This window comes from Cydia strobilella, chromosome 6 (assembly GCF_947568885.1).
Source record: "Cydia strobilella chromosome 6, ilCydStro3.1, whole genome shotgun sequence".
NCBI classification, from domain to species: domain Eukaryota; kingdom Metazoa; phylum Arthropoda; class Insecta; order Lepidoptera; family Tortricidae; genus Cydia; species Cydia strobilella.
In genome coordinates, this window is record NC_086046.1 from 3,777,831 (window position 1) to 3,799,688 (window position 21,858).

Sequence of the window (21,858 nt, forward strand, 5' to 3'; positions counted from 1 at the left end):
ATAAACAATAAACATTTTATATCTTTATTTATTATTCTTCATCCAGTAGTGTCTGAGCGACTTGGCCAATAAGGCAGCGGCCGGCATGGAATGGAATGCAATAACAACAAAAGGTTCCATACAGATAACAACCTTATCGCTTGAAGAATAGAGTTAAAATTGCAATAGCAGGTACTCGATATTATATAGCATCCTGTACCTGACTTTAACAAAATTCCACACCTGGTGGTATTTTCATGTTTAATTTCCAAAAGGTATCGAGTACCTGCTATTGCAATTTTTTTTTTTAATACTACGTCGGTGGCAAACAAGCATACGGCCCGCCTGATGTTAAGCAGTCTCCGTAGCCTATGTACGCCTGCAACTCCATAGGAGTTACATGCGCGTTGCCGACCCTAACACTCCTCTCCCTCGAGCTCTGGCAACCTTACTCACCGGCAGGAACACAACACTATTAGTAGGGTCTAGTGTTATTTGGCTGCGGTTTTCTGTAAGGTGGAGGTACTTCCCCAGTTGGGCTCTGCTCTAGATCTGGAATGACATCCGCTGTCCTGTGCCCTACCACACAAAGCGAGATGTCATTCGCATTTTAACTGTATTCTTCAAGCGATACGGTTGTTATCTGTATGGAATCTTTTGTTGTTATTGCATTCCATTTTGCACAGCCAATTAGCGGTTGGGCTTAACAAAAGACAACAATGCCATTCATCGGTAGGTAATACTTTAAGGCCGTTCCATCGGTTTGCCGCTGTCTTTGTCACATTTCGCAAGAAAGAACGGGAAAGAACATACGCGCCAAGTGTCAATTTTGATCGAATTTTGTCGGTTTTTATTTATTTTAAAAACGTTACCTTACAATATCGAAATTCTAAAGCTATGAAATTACTATTTACGGTAAGATTGTTTTTTCTTCTTTTTTTGTTTATAGTATCACATAATAAATAACCGAGTAAAGTAGGATTAAAAGTCCGAGTTAGAGGTTACTTTGGGAATTAATTGTATCGAGCGAAGTGTCATAATTCGTGTATCGGAAGCTATGTTGTTAAAGATAATATAGTCAAGAACTACATATATTTTTTCCACGTCTACGAATATCAACGCCTCTTAGAAAAACATGATCATATAAGGAGATTTTTCGCCTTCTGGCTCAGGGAACCGCCTTAAGTTGATTCCGACATTTTAATACCGTCCGACTATACATGCGGTCACATATGTTCGCCCAAGATCTCATATGCCCTATTGACGTTGTCAGTAATGTCCTTGGCGGGGAGGTCCCGGGTTGCGATCCAGGTGCTGCCACTGGTGCCTTTCTTGTACGCATCGATCACACCCTGGGCTGCTGATTCCATCCTGTAAACAGATAGGCAAATTCAATGAACACGGTGTCGATTTAATTACGGATCAAAGGCCTTCGTAGGCCAATCATATCATTTCCGCAGTACCTATATGCAGCCTGGCCTATAGGCGGCAAGCAGGGCCTCGTTTTTTTGTTTTTAGACCTTGTTAGCAAAATTATGTATTAAAATACTGATTTAAACTTTCACGATTTTTACTCATTATTATACTTTCTACAGATCGTGGGTTTTATAGTAGAAAAATCCGTGAAGCCATTGAAATCAAGAAACATAGAAATTTCAATCGAGACGAAGGTTTTAAGATCTCATCCACATGGAACCAGTCATTAGTAAGTGTAAGCGAAACCAAATATCGAAAGTTGAAAAATCGAATATTGTGAGTGTTGTGTGTCGACCCGGTAGCATCCCTAGTGCGCAAAACGTTCAAGTTAATAAACAAGACCAAGTGCGGGTAGTTCGAAAAACTCGCGCGCCTAGAAGATGTTGATGTCGACTTTAGCCAGTCTTCTCCGAGACCACGGGGACAACGCCGTCCTCGAAACGTCGGAGGTAAATTTGAAACTATTTTACGCGATTAAGTCCCGTGGAGATAAATAATTATGTATTAAGTATTCATAACATTCACGTTCACGTATTCGTATCATATCACGTTATCTGTGATAGGTAATAGATTCCTTTATTCAAAGTCATCTAGTCAGATTCGTCTCCTTCCACGCTGGTATCCGAAATGCTCGTTATATATGCTCAATAAATACTGACGCACCTAGATACTGGTTTGTAGTTTATAGAATAAGTAATAGTATTATCATACCAAAGATAGATATAACTCCGTAATAGATGGATACAGTCTAAGAAAAAAACGTGCCTCGAAAATCAAGAAAATTTGATTCTCGTTCAGAGGGCGCTACTAGCTTTGGCCTACTGTCGTATAGATGGCGTTGACGGTTTCGTTTGTTATTTAACAATTTTAACGCATATCAGTGAAAGAACATGGGTCAGTATCATAAAAATAAATAATGCAAATAAAAAAATCATTTATCCATATTTAAATACATTTTATAGTAATTTTATAAATCTTCATTTTTAGTTTTAAAGTGTGTCGACAGATGGCAGTGAATTTACTGGGGTTACAAAATTTACTATGACCAAAGATAGATATAACTCCGTAATAGATGGATACAGTCTAAGGAAAAAACGTGCCTCGAAAATCACGAAAATTTGATTCTCGATCAGATGGCGCCACTAGTTTTGGCCTACACTCGTATAGAGGGCGTTGACTGTTGAGTTTGTTATTTATAATTTTAACGCATACCAGTGAAAGAACATGGGTCAAAATCATATAAAAATAATTAATGCAAATAAAAAAATCATTTATCCATATTTAAATACATTTTATCGTAGTTTTATAAATATTTATTTTTAGTTTTAAAGTGTGTCGACAGATGGCAGTGAATTTACTGGGGTTACAAAATTTACTATGACAGTACCGCTCTAGTATAAGTTACTCTATGATCATACAGAGGGGCCACGCACCACCCCGCCCCAATTCGAATGACCTCGCCCCGCGACAACAGATTGACGACCTTTTTCCGACCGCTCAGTACTGTTTTTAAGCACACACAATGACGCATGTCGCGTGTACAGACGTGCCGTTCTCACTTATAAACGCAAGTGATTTTTGATGTATAGCGTGTCCGCCCTGTGGTTTGTACTATACCCTTCAACTCAGCGCACGTTATGCAAGTCTTCAACGATCTCAAACTGACGAGCAATATTGAACCTCCGAGTCTAAGAAGAGACTGCCTTCGATTTCTATTCTACCGCATGTATTTTAATTATGGTTTGTGCTCAGTTCAGATGAATTGTTTGGCACGATGCCCACGGTTGCTCTGCACCGCTGCTCCACAGCCCTCAGCACACACTACTGCTGCTGTGCTGGCTGGTGGACAGGACATTCATCCTCCATCGTCACACCTTGGAACGTGCCTAAATTAAATGCCACGCGCTGTGGTTTCGGCGTAGCCCACAATTTCACCGGACTTTAATATTTTTTTAGGAAATCACATTGTCAATAGGTTCGGTTAGACTGTAGATATAGTAAGTGCTTAAGGTACTTACCGTTGTAGAGGGGTTTCCTGAATTACGCTGGTGAGCATTTCGCCGTCCACGTTCTTGTCGAGCGATCCCAGCTTCTGACCGGTGAGGAGACTGGTGTCGGTAGCTCCAAAACACATTACCAGGACGCGGACGCCAGTCTTCTTGTAGTAGTCCTCTTTCTGAAATTGTTATTATGTAGGTGTCAAAAATACCTATAAAACTAGTCTTGGCGGAGAATGGAAAAATAAGTTGGACAGATAAAATCACAAACTAAGAAGAGGAGAAAAAGGGAGAGCAGACTATACATTTGGAGAGGATATCTCTAACTAGTCTCACCACTGATTATCGTGACTTCGATGGAAGCGTTGCAATAGGTTGCTCCAAATGTAAACATCAGCAGCAGCCTAGCTGGAGTTTTGTCCTCTTAATAGTCACCTTAGGGATTAACTGGCTTATTCCAGTTAATCCCTAAAAGTGTATGGTTTCGTCACATAAGTGCGGGACGCGAGTGCCTAGAGTGCCGGTGCACCGCGCATCTGATGCCTGTCTGAGTGGGACCGGATCGAGAGCTTGATGACGAGTGACAATCACGCCGCGCTCGCGTCCTGCTTCAGTGTGTCAAAACCTTTACAGTAACTAGTTAGTACAGATACATAAAAAAATACATACACCGATACAGTTGCTAAACTGGATAACAGCCGCCTTGGTGGCCCAGTAGATGGGCATGATGGATAACTGGCAAAGGCCGGCGATAGATGCTATGTTTATGACGGTGCCTCCTTTACCGCCTTCGTCTGTGCGCATCAGCTCTAGGGCTTTCAAGGTGCTGGTGATCAGAGCAGTCTGGAAGTATATTATGTATATAAATTTGCATAATGGTAACTACGAGTAACAGACAATATAAAAGAGGGCGCCGTTCTGTACCTATACAGAACTAGTGAACCTATTAGGACACTTGTCGGATGTCTTAAAAAGCTAATATTTGGTGTGAAGCCTAGGATTTATATACAAAGATCAACAAAAACTTTCAACATTAATCCCCTAAAAAAACTACGGCCAAGCCATGGTTTTTAAACCAAGGTGTAGGGTTAATAGTAAAGTCAGGGCTTTTGCTGAGCTCTGATAACTTTTTTATAGTAAAAGCTAGTGTGTCTTGGGCGCTAATTTTACAAGAAATATTTTTGGTGGGTTTACGTTTTAACTTAATAAGCATCTAACCACACGCAGCCTTCAAACACTCCATGAACAAACGCGAATCCGAATCACAGTCGGTTATTTTGAAAACTTAAACGAGAAAGTTCACCCACAATGAGCTTCTTAAACAGGACTTACCACGTTAATCGAAATTTCTTTCTTATACACGTGCGGGGCATCGTTCATGATGCCAGCATTGTTGACCACCAGGTCGAGGCCCCCATGCCCCGCTACGACGGACTGAAACGCCGCGAACAGCTGATCGTCGTTCGTGACATCGCACTGGTAGAACTTGCTCTTATTGGCGCCATATTCAGCGTTTAACTCATTTTGGAACACAGTCCCTCTAGTCTCATCGATGTCCAGAATGGCGACGTGCTGTGTGAAGTATTTTTAAATTTAAATTGAGATTACATGCAAGCAAGCAAGCATGGCAAAATGCAAGGTGTTGACCCTGTTATGAAGATGATGTTTATTTTATGTAAGTTGAACCTTAGAAAGGTGAAGTACCCCTATGATTGAATCCTGCACCGGTATTATGGTCGCGTTTTTGTCACTTGTCATATCATGCATCACTTTCGCACTTACGTACTTGTTAGAGCGTGACTGGTATGGTGACAAATGATAGACAGCCGTCCATCTTAGCCCGGCATACATATTAGCGCATGTGACAAATGACAAAAAACAACTTGACGCAAAATGCGATTAGGGAAAAACCTACCGATGACAATTGCGTTCGGGCCAAGCTAATCTTGCTAATTTTTAAATACAGTATTTTTTATTATTTTTTATTCGGTACCTTTAGAATTACCTAACCCAAGGATCAGTTTCACTTGGTCGCTAATAAGTCGTTCGACAATGGTCGACATACAGCATGCGGTTACTCCCCGCTGGCGATGTATCAAAGTAGTGAAACTCATAATAGCATACGTTATGTAAAATCTCGTACCCCTATCTGCCAAAGTAAACGGTTCCCCGAATGTGGGCCCCTTGGCATGCGTTATGGAAATCACCTCATTATCTATTTAATGCTATTGGATTTGATATGCGGCCGCATTCTTCAGTTTTCTGTAACTACATTTACAGTATATCTGGTGCTACTTTACCGCACTAGTGCAATAATTAGTACATTACGTGACTATGTCGAAAATTTAAAGGGCCATATATGGGGCATTTTCTATGAAAAGGGACCTTATTGTCGATGGCGCTTACGCCGCACAGCGTCGGCATTGTATTTATATCGGAGCATCGTTTATAATGGCGTAAACGCCGTCGACAATAAGGTCCCTTTTTATAAAAAATATCACATATAACGCAAAACACATATATCACATATAAAACGTTGTACGATACATGTGCGAATAGGTAATTCGCAACTCGTGTCGATTTAAAACACTCCCTTCGGTCGTATTTAATTTATCGCAACTCGTTTCGAATTTCCTCTTTTCCGCACTTGTATCGTAAATAACTATTACAGTATATCTGGTGCTACTTTACCGCACTAGTGCGATAATTAGTGCATTACGTAGAAGAAGTTGTAGTCGTAGAAGATATAAAATGAATTTGATGATAATATTTAACATTAATCTTATTACAATAAAAAGCATGTAAATTAAACTGATGCTAAAACAAAACAGAACTTATAACTAAAGAATATATTTTTAATACAGTTGCTCAAAAACTGTCTCGTAGATATCTCGGTACTCGTCAAGTAATGACATACTTTCCGCACTAGCATCGAAATATACTATATCTAAAAACAAGAATAATCTAAAAAGCGACAACACCAGATAACGGATAAGATAAACCATTTTGTTTGGTTCCTTTCGCGCAATCTGATTAATTTGACAATTTAGGTAATTAATTATGTGGTTTGGACGCAATAATGAGATTGGCACGCCGATCCCACTTGATTCGATTGTAAGATTAATGAAAATAAAAACCGGCCAAGTGCAAGTCGGTCTCGCCCACCGACGGTTCCATAATTTTTAATATTTGTTGTTATAGCGGCAACAGAAATACATCATCTGTGAAAATTTCACGGTTCATGAGATACATCTATTACAGCCTGGTCACACGGACAGCGGAGTCTTAGTAATAGGGTCCCGTTTTTATCCTTTGGGTACGGAACCCTAAAAAGATTGTGATTATTGTGCATATGCGGTGCAGATGCAAATGTGCGTTTCGAGGCATTTTTTTATTTCGAGCGTTCGACACACCATAGGTAAATCTATAATTGGTGATTGAATTTTGTACGAGGCAGATGAGATTGACGTCTTAAATATATTAAAATTGAGATTGAAGTCAATCGAATTTGATTGTCCCGTCTAGGCTGGCCTTAATAAGTTTGGTGTCCATGTCATCCGCGGGTTTTTAATCCCAACAGCAAGGGTCTCCTCACACCACCTACCTTCGCCCCTTCAGCCAGCAGCAGCCTCACCATCCCCGCGCCCACGCCGTTAGCGGCGCCCGTCACAAGCGCGACCTTGCCGTTTAAATCGTGCGCCATGCTGCGTGCGAGCCGCTTTACGAACTACTAATGAATGCGCGGAAGATGTCTAACATTTTTACAAATTTATCAATCAGGTAATTGTGTAGGTATTAGGTATTCTAATACCTAATACCTACACAATCACCTGATTGATAAATTTGGGCAAGTGCGAGTCGGAAAGCAAGGGAGTGTTAAATTTATATGATGTACTTGACTAAATTCAAAAATTGAAGGCAGAAAGGAAGGAAGATGACAACTTTTTATTAATGATATCAATAGATCAGGTTTTGTTTTAGAATCAAATGTCAGAAATGATAGTCAAAGTCCAACAGCCGTAGTTGTACGGTCGGTGCCCCAACTTAAGTAACCAAGTTGCCATACTAATTGTATAGAAAAGTGGATACTTATGTTATGGAACCGACTGTACATACTACACTCGCGAAGCGCTCCTAACAAAACGATAAATAAGTGAACGTGACGTTGACGTCACGGTCACTGAGATGAGAGCCCCTCTTGAAGTATGGAGAGCAAGAAAATTGCGATACAATCTTTTTTTTGATTACTTTATTTCTTTTTGGAAGATAAAAAAACCTTAAATTTTGAAACTTTCAGGTCCGGTACTTTTTTATCATTTCCGCATTTATTTGTTTCCGCGGTCTCATCCATACTAATATTATAAATGCGAAAGTCTGTCTGGCTGTCTGTCTTTTTGTCTGTGTTCCCTCTTCACTCCGCTAAATCGATTTAGATGAAATTTGGCATAGAGATAGGTTGAGTGCCTGAAAAGGACATAGGATAGTTTTTATCCCGAAAAATCATCCCTGAAGAAAGTAAAAAGCGGGGTGGAATTGAGATAATTAATGAAGTGCCTGCTAATTTGTATGCTCAAATTGAATGATTGCTATGAGAATTTTTCCAGGCGCTATACTTACTTTAGCTGCTGTTACTAAGTCCACGCAGACGAAGTCGCGGGCAAAAGCTAGTAGTAAATAAATTAGGATTTTTTTATCGAGTTGTAGTGCGAAATCTTAGTGCTAAGTACGTTTATTTATTTATTTTATTTTAATCAGGTAAATACACATAATATACAACTTAATTACAAAAGTACGGTACACCATCCGCAGTAGATTTGATACAATAATAAAATATAACAACAACATAGGAAAGTTCAAAATGAAGATAAAGTTAGCTTATCATTTAAAAGTACTAGTATATTTTAACCGACTTCAATTTCATAGAATAAGGAGAGGTTCTGTATTCGGTTTGGTGTTTTTTTTTATGTACGAGTATGTTCACCGATTACTCCGAAACCCGTGGTCCGATTTAAATATATTTTTTTGTTCGAAAGGAACTACATCCAAGGTGGTCTCACATAATTCTGGTGCTGTTCTGATGATGGGATCCATGAGGAAATAAGGGAACTTCTCAATTTTTAAATCCCATACAAGTTATCCTATACTATCCCATAAAAATCTTGCATGTGGGCGAATCAACTTTTTTTGTTTTGTTATGCTGTCCCGTTGTCCAAGGGACAATACTGGCACGGTAGTTGTTCAAAGAGATGTTGTATGACGATTTACTAACATGCTCAGTGGATGGCCTGTTATAGAAATGGCATAAAACTACCACAAAAATGCATGTTTGATATATTAAAATGCCATAAATCAGGATTTCAAGAGTGGTTGTCTAAGGGACAAAAAAACCGTAACCATGGCGGCAGCGAGTGACACTAAAAAGTTGATCAACCCATGTAACTAACAGCTTTTTGACCGCGGGCCAGGAGCATGTCGTCAGTCATCGCCTCCCGGCTGATACTTAGATGCCATTTTAAATTTAAAAAAACCGTCAGCCGGTTGTATCGCGGTGGAAAGACCGTCAGCTGTCCACATGAACATGTAAAAAATACGCGCCTTTTACCACTTATGTCCGCAAAGTATGCATAATGCGTATGCAAAGTGACATGATTTTGTTATCACTATCATAAAAATGTAATGCGCTTATTTTTTACGTGTTCATGCGACCAGCTCACGTTCTTTCCACCGCGTTACAATCGGCTGACGATTATTTTAATTTACAATAGCATCTATATAAACTATCATCATTTGGAATTCACGGCAACCTTTTGAGATGGCTCACATCTTATCTTCGTAACAGAACCCAAGCGGTGGCGGTTAAAGGTCACACTTCTAGCTTTGTGCCTGTGTCGTCAGGGGTCCCCCAAGGCTCCCATCTTGGTCCGTTGTTATTCAACGTTTTTATTAATGATGTCATTGAATGTTTTCAGCATTCGGAAGTCTTATTGTACGCAGATGACATGAAGATATTCAGTGTTATCACGTAACATAACGATTGTCTCAATCTACAATATGATCTCGACAGATTGAATAACTACTGCCAAAACAATAAACTAGGCCTTAACATTGAAAAATGTTGTTCTATCACATTTTCCCGTAAACGTAACCCCATGGTTTATGACTACTCCATAAGTGACAACCGCCTTAAAAAGGTGACGGAAATAAAAGATCTTGGAGTAAATATTGACCATGAGTTGCGGCTGACCGCCCATGTTGATAAAATTTTTCGGAAGGCCTACAGTATGCTCGGGTTTATATTTAGGCAGAGTAAAGATTTTAAAGATCCTAAAACAATTATTCTTTTATATAATGCTTACGTAAGATCTCACCTAGAGTATGCCTCCACAGTATGGAGTCCTCATTTCTCTATCCATATTAATGCAATAGAAGGAATTCAAAAAAAAAATATCAAGCGGATGAAGTATAAATTCAAAGAATTTTATTCAAATAATATTATACCCCTTCAAATCAGACGCGAAATTAGGGACTAAACCTTACTATATAAAATCCTAAATGGGCTGGTCGACTCCCCCGCGCTACTCGCCCGCGCCTCTCTGCGCTGCGCGGACCCCCGCACGCGCTCCTCTAAATTATTCGCTGTCCCTTTCCATCGAACCACATACGCAAAGAACAGATTTATCGTAAGAGCGTGTAAAAATTACAATGACAAATATTCTCATGTTGACTTGTTTTTCATTCCGTCAGTACAAAAATTTGTTTCTGCAATTAAGAGCAAATGAACAAATAATATAATATATTACTCTGCTACTATTAGGGCAAATAATATAATTGATTTTGATAGTTTCCTATTGTAAAATTAAGTTATATTAATGCATGTCACGTTTGTGGTTTCAAATACGCATTGTTTAGTTCTTTAGCACTAGATCTAGAGATAGTTTAACAAACAAGTCTTGTCTGAGCAACCATAATTATCTAATTTCAGTAGTGGAAACTGTTTTGGCTTTTGTATGTATTTAAGTGTAATTATCTATATGTGTCATTTTTCGCTGTTTGTTTCCCATTATCAATAAATAAATAAATCATCTGACAAAGTATCAAACGGGAGGCGATGACAATTTTTTTTTACGTGTTTCAGTGGCTGCCATTCCTCAACCCACCAACGGAGCGGCAGCTGACGTCCACGAGGGTTCATCATACATAGCCGTTAACCACTATACAAGTTATCGCCCGGGAGGCCATTGGATTGGTTGGATTGGTCGCGGTCTATTTTCAAAATTTATAGATTTGGGTATGGTGATATAATCAACGTTGACGTTGATTATATCACCAGGTTGATTGCAATAATTAATTCTTATTCTTATTCTAAGGTAAAAGTACCACACCTAACTAAATAAAAAAAAGTCTCCTTGTCTCGATGTTTTATTTACAAGTAATAGGCTTATACTAGTCTTACAATAATTAAGAATGACATGAAAAATCCATCATTCATTCATTACCTATTTCATTTCATTTAACTAAAGGTAATTTAATTATGAACTCAAAATGAGTCTGGCTCGCGAAACAAGATTTACCTTTTCGACGCCGTCTCAAACACAAAAGCTGTCACTCGGACGCCACGTCACCGAAGTATCAAAACTGAAATGGAACTTTATGCATATGCACGCAGGTCTATATTACTCTGTGGTCTGTGACGGATTAATCCGTTATTGGCGTTGTACCTGCGGTTCGGATATATCCGTCGTTGGCATCGAAAAGGTTAATCAGGTATGTATCTAATTATGAGAACCTCAACGTATCTATAGCGTCAATTGATCTAAAAATTAAGAGGGCATAACGTAGCGGTCTTTGCACTGACAGCCAGCATAGAATTTACCTGTCTCTAGTTTTGTTTTATGAGATCTGGCTTAAACTAGCCCTTTAATCATCCAGGCCATAAAGACCTGAGTATATGGTTTAAATTTCAACTCGATACCTCCACGCGTTCCCGAGATAAAGGGTCTTGACGGACAGACGGACGGACGGACAACGAAGTGATCCTATCGTTCCGTTCCGTTTTTTCCTTTTGAGGTAAAAAGAAGTATTTGACACTATTCATAGCACTGACTGGCCATCTGTAAAATACTTCGACCGGCCGACTCCATTGCTTTCATTGTTTTCTTGATGCCATAAACCAGTTGAGATCTGATACTAACCTAATTGTAATCAAGTTCTCGGTTCTAGCCCTACGCCGGCAGGTCAGGACGGCTCGGCGGCCGGCAGACATGCGTTCACGATGTCTATGATTTCACGCACTTCGTCTTCTGATAAGCGTTCTTCACTTTCTTGTACTATCTGAAATTTTAAAAACAGTGAATTGAGAATAGCGGCAGCGAAGCGTGGGTGGGGTGGGGCAGGCCTAGGTGGATATGGCGAGACAACTTTGACACCTTCCTCTTCCTTTGCAGTTGCCGGAAAAATGCTAATGAAAGAAGAGAAAAAGAGGCCTTACACATCTTAAACAACAAATCAATATTTGATACTAACACTTAACTACTTACCAATTGAATCTCCAGTCCTGTCCTGGGCGGGCTGTTGGCGACCATGAGTCTCTCCACCTTGGTGAGCTTGAACTTCTTTTCGGCTTCCAGGAACTTCTGTATGGCCTGTGCGCTCTAGCTCTTGCAGATCTTGTAGTGTACACAAAGTGTCCTACGCTCAGCAGAGGGCGACACAAGGCTAAATGGTGATGACTACTAACCAATTGAATCTCCAGTTCTGTCCTGGGTGGACTGTTGGCCATCATGAGCTTCTCCACCTTGGTGAGCTTGAACTTCTTCATGGCCTCTAGGAACTTCTGTATGGCCTGCGAGCTCTGGCTCTTGCAGTCTGTGTCTTGTAGGTAGTGAACTGTCTGGAAACAGTTATTTCATGTTTACATATTATTTATGGAAACCGTTAATGAAAAATTATGGATGTTGACTATTGTGAGCCAGAATATGGCTGCCTAGGCCGAACTTGCTAGCATAGGCATGTAGGGCTTAGGCCTCTCTTTTCTTAACATAATTAAATACTAAATACACAGTATAGATAGAGGGACGGTTTTTGGTCTAGAAGTCTTCTAGAAATCGATTTTTGCTCAAGTCGTCGTAGACATAGATATATTTGGTATCAGTGCATTCAGTGTGATGTCCTGAACACAAATATATGAGATGACAAGCGCGAAAGTGGTGGGGGTAGTTGCTGTGACGTCAAAAAGTCGACAGTACAAAGTTTTGGGGTACCAAATGAAAGGGCTTTGTGAGTAGATCACAAATATATAACATACTGTAACATTTTCACTACTTCGTCTAACAAATTATTAGAAAACGTTCAAAAATTTCACAATCCACAGTTGACTTTGAACTGCTCTAAATTGAAAATGACTGAATGGATCATTCCAAAATACCAACATACCAAGTGACTGAATATCCTCTACATAATGTTAAAAAATAATTAACCAGATATAACCAAAAATAAGAACAATACATCAAGTTGAAAAAAGTATAATTTTCTGTTACATTAAACTGCAACTATTATTAAAACAAACAAAAAACCAGACTGTTTACTTTTTGAAATGGTCTTTTCACTAGCTTTCATTTGGTATCCATATTGCTATAGTAAGAAAAAAAAAACAACCCCCCTCTTGCTCATGCTAAGCAAACCAGTACCACAGATTAATAAATAGTTACTACGTAACAGATACATCATTCCGATACAAAAGCGAAAATACCTACGCTATAATAGCCTACAAAATCTTAATAATAATACCTGCTGCTCAGGACGAGAAGAAATGTACCATAAGTACGCGCACAAAGAGTCGAGACTGCCTTGCTCGCCGTGCGAGCCACGTGCCAACGCGTCATCGTAAGAATGCGCTAGGGTTGTACTGTTACTTATGTTATTATTGTAATAAAACGAATGTTGCGAATCAACCATATTTTATATTAGTCAGTCAAATATTTAAAAACAACACTTATAATACCCGACTCAAAAAACTCCTTAATTTACGGTTTATCTACTTATGTTCAAAGAAATAAATAGTGTAAAATTCATAAAGATAGATTTAAAATACTACTCACCTTTCTTTGTCTCTCGGAAATGAAAAAACCGGCCAAGTGCGAGTCGGACTCGCCCACCGAGGGTTACGTACTTTTTAGTATTTGTTGTTATAGCGGCAACAGAAATACATCATCTGTGAAAATTTCAACTGTCTAGCTATCACGGTTCATGAGATACAGCCTGGTGACAGACGGACAGCGGAGTCTTAGTAATAGGGTCCCGTTTTTACCCTTTGGGTACGGAACCCTAAAAAAACGACAAATTTTCTTTTGTTTTTTGACTTTTACACCCATCTACTGCACAATAATTACGTGGTTTCGGCATTTCGAAGTGTAAGCGCGGGAAACGTGCGGTGCGAGCGCTCAGGCGGGCGTTCGGCGGCCCTCTGTCGATTATATCGTCGACGATACGCCGAGCGGCAGGCATATAACATGTGGCCTTGAGCGAATGAAGGAGGCCTGCCAGTACATACAGGAACTACACCAACATCACCTTCTTGATAATTGACAGAAAGTTATAATTCCAACAACTCTAAAATAATTATACCAGCTGAAGGGATATATGGTTGAATGGTTGTATGTCCAACAAAACCTTTTAACCCAAAAATACAAACAGTGGGATAGCTAGGCGTGGGCGAATGGGGCCTTAGCCGACGGTTTCGCAATTAGGAGGGCCTCGCAAAGCCAACCTTTTTATTACCTTGGGAAAACACATTATAAAGGCCACGCAGATGTGGTTTTCGCCCACGGCTAGATTGGTCCACGCTACGCCACTGAATACAAATGCATCAGTTACCTCATATGTGACAGTAGCCAGTGACCCCTCTCTTTTGTGCTTCTTCTGGGTGCTATCCTTCAGCTGCTGAAGGATCTGCATCACCTCAAAGTTACACAGGAACGCTGCATTCGCCTTTATACTGAAAACAAACAATTTCCATGCTGCTATTGACTTGTGGCTGACTGAATGAATTAAAAGTTATTATATCTAGGTATAATCGTTTACAGTAAAATATAAACCAAATAATTGTAAAACACGAATGAATTTTATGAAAAATATATTATATTTACGTTTCCATGACGATAGACACGAAACTCCAAGGATAGATTTGTTTTAATGTAAGTAATAAGGTAGTTTATCTTGCAGTTATGAGTTCTTTTATTAGGAGTAAATTAAGTCAGAACTGAAAATGCTAATTTTCAACACGATTTATTTTTATGAAAATAGAAAATATTTAAAGTGGACGGACAAAAAAGTCAACAAATGAGCATTGAGCACGCATGAGCATGACACTTGACTTGACAGATATGATAGTGACAGTGACATATTTTCTGTCAGTATGAACATATGTAAAAAAAAGCACGATTTATGTTGCCAGCTTTAAATGTTTTTCTTTTAAGCCGCTATTACACGGCTTTAGGTTGCTTGCTTGATGTAGCTTGAGGTTGTGCCTATTTTTATCCAACTTCGAAGAAGAAGTGAGGCTTTTAAATGTAGAGGCGAAAAATAAGAGAATAAATGCGTGCACTAATTTTAATATGGGACCAACTAGATTTTAATACAAATTGTCACAGCCCACTTGTATAGTACAGGAATTGAAAAATTGACAAACTATTTGATAATATTTATTTTGTGGTTCGCAATGGCTCTCGCCATAAAGGCTTTGGTTTCTAAAGCTGTTCAAATTAAATGTGTACAACCAATACGATATTACGCTCGAAGGGGACTACACCACTATCACTGTTCCAATGATTTCACAGGACCAGTAAACGCATCCTATAATCATTATTTACAGTTACCCACACCAAAAAACAAGGTCTTAGCCACTTACGTCTGGATTGATGGGACTGGTATCAAATTGCGATCTAAAGATCGTGTTTTGGATAAAGAACCTTGTGATTTAAAAGCGCTTCCTAATTGGTCATTTGATGGCAGCTCTACAGGTCAAGCAAAAACAGATGATTCAGATACACTATTAATTCCTGTTGCAATGTACCAAGACCCGTTCAGGAAAAGCCCGCACGTCATCGTTCTATGCGAAACAGTGTATGGAGATGGGACTCCTACGCTTACCAACCACCGAGCTGAATGTGCAAAAATTTTAAGTAATATTTCTGATCAAGATCCCTGGTTCGGTATAGAACAAGAATACACTATGTTTAATGAGGAAAACTGGCCTTTGGGCTGGCCTGGTCCGCGAGGGTATCCTACACTTAAAAACAAATTTTCATATTGTGGTGTTGGACAACATGTCGCAGGCAGAGAAATAGTTGAATGTCATGCAAGGGCATCGTTGTATTCTGGTATGGATTATGGAGGCAGTAATGCTGAAGTAATGATGGGCTCATGGGAATTCCAGGTAGGGACTACACCAGGCATTAAAGCCGCTGATGATTTATGGATAGGGCGTTATTTACTAGAGAGAATCGCCGAGACTTTTGGAGTTACTATTAGTTATCACCCTAAACCAATGGGCATAGACCAACCGGGAATAGGATGCCATCATAATTTCAGCGTAAAGAAAATGCGTGCTGATGGAGGTATTACAGAAATTGAAAGAGTGTGTAAAGTTTTGTGCGAAAACCATGTAAAAGATATGATACATTACGGTCTTGGAGACAGTGATGCGAACAAGAAACGATTATCAGGAAAATTTGAAACATCGTCCTTTGATACGTGCAAGTGGGGTGTAGCTGATAGAACGGCGTCCATCCGACTACAGAGAAGTGTAGCGATAGACAACAAGGGATTTCTTGAGGATCGTCGCCCTGCAGGAGATTGTGATCCTTATAGAATATGTGCTCGTATTGCGCAAACTTGCAAATAGTTATTTACTTTTTGTTAACAAGTAATGACAAGAAGTTAAAAAATGAATCAATAGTTTGCAAATTACATCTTCAATGGCTGCGCTTGATTCATTCTTCAAAAAGACACAAACTACAAAATAATCGATCGAATAAGATAAGTAGAGTGGGATGGGAACAATTATCTATACAAATGGAACACAAGCTCAACCAGTTCACCTACGCAAATTAAGCGCCGTTTAAAACTTTTAACTGTTCTAGCTAAATTGTTTGTCATTCAAGAAAAAATTATAAAAATTGAACATCTGATTATTTTATTGGTGATATCAAGGGTAAACCCGGGTGTGAGGGCACTTCTATATTTGCTTTTAGCTTAGCTTGATGTTGTTATTGCTTGTATTTTGTATTTTAAGTAATACTTTACTTATATAAATATATAATTGCTGTTTTTATAATAATTATAGTTCAGAAAAAAAAATCGATAGAGTATATAATGTTGGCTGACAAGAATGTAAAAATAAACTGGAATTCAAATAACAAATGACATAAACTTCAAATTCAAAAATGAATCCGCAGAAGTCAACAGCATAAATTGAAAAAACTGTAAACTCAAAATTTGTAAGTGTAAAACAACTCTTAAAAATGAATAAAATCACAAAATTATTATTTAATCACAAATCCCGCGATGTTGTGCTATCATGTAGAAGGAACTTAATGGCCCATAACATAAACCACATTATGAGCAAAAAAGTTATGGACAGGTACATGAGACTTCCTTGGCCATGCAACAAGATCCTCGCTACATATTGCTGGATCGACGGATCAGGTATAAATTTGAGATGTAAGGATAGAATCCTTAGCTGCATGCCATACTCTGCAGACGCAGCTCCCGAATGGGCCTTCGACGGCAGCTCCACTGGACAGGCGAGCACCGAGAATTCTGATACCAAGCTGTTGCCAGCAGCAGTCTGTAGAGATCCGTTCAGAATGGAGCCACACGTATTAGTCTTGAGTGAAGTATTTTTGGGTGACAACAAGCCATCTCCAACTAACCATAGAAATTTCTGCAACAGTTTATGTGAAGCTCACAAAGAGCAAGACCCTTGGTTTGGACTGGAGCAAGAATACGCCATGTTGGACGTCGATGGTTGGGGCTTGGGTTGGCCTAAAGGGGGTGGATTCCCGGCTGTCAAGTACGAGTATTCATACTGCGGTGTTGGAGCGAAATATGTTTGCGGAAGAGATGTGAGTGAAGCGCATACGCGTTCATGCTTGTACGCCGGTCTAGATTTTGAAGGCACTAATGCCGAAGTCATGTTTTGCAGTTGGGAATTTCAAATAGGCACTACAACAGGCATAAAAGCACCTGACCACATATGGTTAGCTCGATACATAATGGCTCGCGTAGCAGAAGAATACGGTGTTCAAATCACGTACCATCCAAAGCCAATGGGAATGAAGCATCCAGGATCTGGAATGCATCACAATTTCAGTACCAAGAAAATGCGCACTGCCCCCGGGGGTTACAAATTTATTGAAGAATGCATTAAGAAACTAGAGAAGAATCATAAGAAACATATGGCACACTACCAAATGAGTGAAGCAGCAAACAGAATGAGGTTGTCGGGTCAGTTTGAAACTGCGCCATTTGACGAATTCCGCTGGGGTATCGCTGATCGAAAATCTTCCATCAGGCTTCAAAGGCGAATCAAAGAAAAAGACGCAGGTTTCATGGAAGACAGGAGACCCTCAGCTGATTGTGATCCATACATGGTCTGTGGATTACTTTTGGATACATGCTTGGGGTCAGGTGGTGGCGGTGGCGGTGCGTGCCCTCCCAGTCCCTGCAAAAAGTAGGGTGGAAGTTAGTTATATGCTTTCTCCAACCGTGATTTAAGTTTGTTCCCAATGTATGTACATAGTTAGACCAAAAAAAGTTAGCAACGACTTTGATAGCCCAGACGGAGCGTTATTTTAAAGGTAAATTATGTTACGTTTAAACATAGACCTAGACTAGAAGGTACCTCTATGCGTTTAATAACCCTTGCACAGACTGGGCTATCAAAAAGCTGCCATCTTAGCTTGATCCAACTTCTAAGTTTGCCTTTTTTATATTTTGGCGTATAGTTTGGCAAATCAAATTGTCAGTAGAAAAGGCGTTTTCTTCTTTTGCTCGATCGTTTGCTCCTATAGTCTGTCAAGCCATTTCCGTCAGTAGAAAAAAGCGGCAAATTTAAAAAATGTAGGCGCGGAGGGTAATCGTCCCATAGAAAATTTTAATTTCGTGCCTTTTTCTACTGACAAAAATGTTTGACCGGCTATACTTTTGAATTTATTTTCCCGCCTCTTTCTACTGTCAAATTGGCTTGTCAGACTATATCTAAGTCAGTTTTTGATTTTTACGTTTGTTCGCTATCAATAAACTCTAAAAATCAGAATATTTGTAATTATTTTCGTTTTTGTCATGTGAGAACTAATTTAGTCCAAAAATGTTGAGCCCGCTTCAGACTACGCGGCGCGAAGCCGCGAACGCGAGTGTGGAGTCGATTTCGCTGATTAGCGAACTAGACTCCACACTCACGTTCGCGGCTTCGCGCCGCGATTCGCGCATGAGTGTGGAGGGCCCTCTAAGAGCCGCGTATCGACTGCGGGCGGCTGCCGCGCGAGCCATGTTCGACCGCGGCAAACCTGCGTTTTGGTGCGCAAGCCAATTCTAAAGCGCACATTTTCATATAGCGCGGCAGCCGCGCGCGGCAGGCGATCCATGAACAAACATTCATTTTGTGCGCGGCAACCATGAACGTATTAATGCAGGCTGCGTTAGGCCCATTTCTACGCTTATTTCATTTCATGCATCCTTTCTTAGATATTTATTATGATATTCAGTGCATTTACTATTCCATAAGTAAGGTTTTAAGCCATATAATATAATCTAATCAAATGCCGACACTTCTCGTTATACATCTTGCCGCGCGTCTCTAGATCCGTCCCAATTGCGCGCGCCACCAAAAACCGACACGAACTGGTTCGCCGCGCGGCACGTTCGAGCGCGCCATACATATATTATTATACTCTTTGAGCGCGCCAATGTTCGAGTTGCCGCGCGCGGCGGAGCCGTCCCCATATTGCGCGGCCGCCGCGCGAGCCAATGTTCGATGGTTTGCCGCGCGCAGTCGATACGCGGCTTTCATACATGGCAAAATCATTAGTGCAACCTAGGAAATGCATACTTCGAAAGCATGGTTAATTTGACAGACGTTCATAGCGTACTCCAAAGTCACAATGGGGTTGGCCGGTCGAAGTATTTAGCAGATGGCGCCAGCATAGCTTGCCCTCTCAATCATTAGAATTTTTGTATTTTTAATGGAATTTTATGCCCTTGATGCCAGCCCTTTAAGCCAAATCTCATTTGAAAAAGTGGCAAGCTGTGATGGCGCCATCTATGCAAACCTTTGACAGTTGCGTAATGGCTATAGAAGTTGGTCATTTCCATCCATTCCATCCATTCATGAATCTAGTATAACCACTATGTCTATAGGGCCCTCCACACTCATGCGCGTTCACGGCTTCGCGCCGTGATTTGCGCATGAGTGTGGAGGACTGGATCGGTCATGAGGGGTGGGGGGAAATGACCGAACGGGATAGTCTTATATATCTTTCAGTAGGAGTAGCAGAGAGAGCGCTGTTATTGTTTGTCCTTGTCACAGTCTCACATTTTTTTATTCCCTACCGTAAATTTATATGGTTTATGGTGGGCTACAAATCTAATTGACCAATCATATTGTCGCGTTGCGTATGTTCCGTCCCTCACGGGCGCACGCGTGTAGCTGTTCTATGTAACGCTAGGTCTATAGCCCGCTCCGAAGCCGCGAACGCGAGCGTGGAGCCGATTTCGCTGATTAGCGAACTAGACCACAGATAAATAAATTAGACGCTTTGCGCCGCGATTCGCGCACGAGTGTGGAGGTGGCTTATGATTTTATTAAGGGCCCTCCACACTCATGCGGCGTATATAAAGCTTCTATATTTTACGGTTTTACAACCAATCAAAATGAAAAAATAGCTAAATCACGTATGATGCCATAGATAACTAGCAAATAAGCTCGATCAGCTGATGCTTTTCCGCCATCTTGGCGAGAACCAAACTGCGAAATCGCCGTGAAGTTTGCGAGTGTGGAGTCATACGTCAACGTCGCGACATGCATGTTCTCTCCGCGAAGTCGCCCCGCGATTCACGCACATAGTCTGGAGGGCCCTTTATATTTTTTCTGGCGAGTGAGCCCAAGTGAGCCTCCCCTGGCCTCCCCTCACCACTTAAGGCCGTAACACACCATGGCGACGCACCACGACCTTGCTTAGACCCAGCTTAGTACCTATCTTAGTAAAAATAATTCATTTCAAAGAGGAAAAAGTACCTCGACTTTATTATCAAATTTTACAGACGAAATTAATAATTACCTGAATGATAAAAAAATTGTATTACCCGTATTCTTTGATTTCAAAAAGGCGTTCGATACTTTGGAATCGAATGCCTTATTGAAGGCCATGCACGAGTGCGGAGTGAGCGAGCCGCTGAACCCATGGTAAGATCGCACCGTTTTGACGGTTCGGTGCGATAGTGTGGAACCCCACGTCAGTACTACCTATTCCTAGAACTGCTCCAAGGTTGCGGTGCGGTGCGAACACACCATCGCACCGCACCAAGGTCATTGTGCGACGCACCATAAAGAAAGCGAGAAAGAGATATCGCTTTCTCGCTCTTACTTATGGTTGCGTCGCACAATGACCTTGGTGCGGTGCGATGATGTGTTACGCCATAACGGCCTTTAATTACTAATCTACTCGACTAAATTTCTGGTGTTCTTAAGCCTCTGGACACTCGCGTTCGCGGCTATTGGGCCTATTTACTTTAGGAACAAAAAATAGGTCATTTCATTTCAGTTTTATTAGTCTTGATGGAATAGACGTCAGTGAATTTATTGCATAGAATTAAATCAAAATAAACATAGTAAATGAAGATTTAACTGATTATTAAGCTTCCTCCACACTCGTGCGCAAATCGCGGCGCGAAGCTACTATTCAATAAGGGTAGACACACATGCGCGAATCGCGGCGCGATGAGGAGCCTATTTCGCTAATCAGCGAACTATTCTCCACACTCGTGTTCGAGGCTTCACGCCGCGTAGTCTGGAGCGAGCTTTATAGTTGGTCAAGCTTATCTTTTCAGTAGAAAAAGGCACGACATTAAAATTTTCTGACGATATCCCTTCACGCCCACGCGCCTACATTTTTTAAATTTGCCGCCTTTTTCTATTGACAAGATTTGCTTGACCAGCTATAATTTCCTTTTACTATTTTTTTATTATTAATAAGCTCGCTCCAGACTACGCGGCGCGAAACCGCGAACGCGAGTGTGGAGTCGATTTCGCGAACTAGACACCACACTCGCGTTCTCGGCTAGCGCTGCGATTCGCGCACGAGTGTGGAGGGAGCTATAGAATGACATTTGGGCGTTATTATTTATGACT

General features: G+C 40.5%; 4 protein-coding genes across 4 annotated transcripts; 2 read left to right on the top strand and 2 right to left on the bottom strand.

Moving 5' to 3' along the window:
• Positions 1-1,199: 1,199 nt before the first annotated feature.
• LOC134741969 (15-hydroxyprostaglandin dehydrogenase [NAD(+)]-like) lies at positions 1,200-7,178 on the bottom strand. The gene is made up of 5 exons (XM_063674866.1): positions 7,057-7,178; positions 4,785-5,024; positions 4,122-4,295; positions 3,474-3,631; positions 1,200-1,350 (listed from the first exon to the last, which is right to left on the bottom strand). Exons 1-5 carry the CDS (start codon positions 7,153-7,155, stop codon positions 1,206-1,208), a joined length of 816 nt encoding a protein of 271 aa, XP_063530936.1. The 5' UTR covers positions 7,156-7,178; the 3' UTR covers positions 1,200-1,205.
• A 3,708-nt stretch (positions 7,179-10,886) lies between these two features.
• LOC134741971 (DNA-directed RNA polymerase III subunit RPC9) lies at positions 10,887-14,749 on the bottom strand. Its single transcript, XM_063674867.1, has 4 exons — positions 14,597-14,749; positions 14,325-14,445; positions 12,190-12,342; positions 10,887-11,783 (listed from the first exon to the last, which is right to left on the bottom strand). The coding sequence occupies exons 1-4, from the start codon at positions 14,602-14,604 to the stop codon at positions 11,688-11,690; spliced, it is 378 nt and encodes a 125-aa protein (XP_063530937.1). The 5' UTR covers positions 14,605-14,749; the 3' UTR covers positions 10,887-11,687.
• A 349-nt stretch (positions 14,750-15,098) lies between these two features.
• Positions 15,099-16,634, top strand: LOC134741968 (glutamine synthetase 1, mitochondrial-like). The gene has a single exon (XM_063674865.1). It carries the CDS (start codon positions 15,169-15,171, stop codon positions 16,351-16,353), a length of 1,185 nt encoding a protein of 394 aa, XP_063530935.1. The 5' UTR covers positions 15,099-15,168; the 3' UTR covers positions 16,354-16,634.
• Positions 16,635-16,864: 230 nt separating this feature from the next.
• On the top strand, positions 16,865-18,192 carry LOC134742525 (glutamine synthetase 1, mitochondrial-like). Its single transcript, XM_063675743.1, has one exon. The coding sequence runs from the start codon at positions 16,973-16,975 to the stop codon at positions 18,185-18,187; it is 1,215 nt and encodes a 404-aa protein (XP_063531813.1). The 5' UTR covers positions 16,865-16,972; the 3' UTR covers positions 18,188-18,192.
• The last annotated feature ends 3,666 nt before the right edge of the window (positions 18,193-21,858 follow it).

Excerpts from the sequence above, each read along its gene's own strand:
- LOC134741971 (XM_063674867.1), bottom strand. Across the intron at positions 12,343-14,324 it reads TGGCTACTGTCACATATGAG|ACAGTTCACTACCTACAAGA; the intron begins GTAACTGATGCA and ends AACTGTTTCCAG. Across the intron at positions 11,784-12,189 it reads CAGAACTGGAGATTCAATTG|ATAGTACAAGAAAGTGAAGA; the intron begins GTTAGTAGTCAT and ends TTAAAATTTCAG.
- LOC134741969 (XM_063674866.1), bottom strand. The coding sequence starts at position 7,155 with ATGGCGCACGATTTAAACGGCAAGGTCGCGCTTGTGACGGGCGCCGCT. Across the intron at positions 4,296-4,784 it reads AAGAAATTTCGATTAACGTG|ACTGCTCTGATCACCAGCAC; the intron begins GTAAGTCCTGTT and ends ATATACTTCCAG. Across the intron at positions 1,351-3,473 it reads CAGGAAACCCCTCTACAACG|GATGGAATCAGCAGCCCAGG; the intron begins GTAAGTACCTTA and ends ATCTGTTTACAG.
- LOC134741968 (XM_063674865.1), top strand. The coding sequence starts at position 15,169 with ATGGCTCTCGCCATAAAGGCTTTGGTTTCTAAAGCTGTTCAAATTAAA.
- LOC134742525 (XM_063675743.1), top strand. The coding sequence starts at position 16,973 with ATGAATAAAATCACAAAATTATTATTTAATCACAAATCCCGCGATGTT.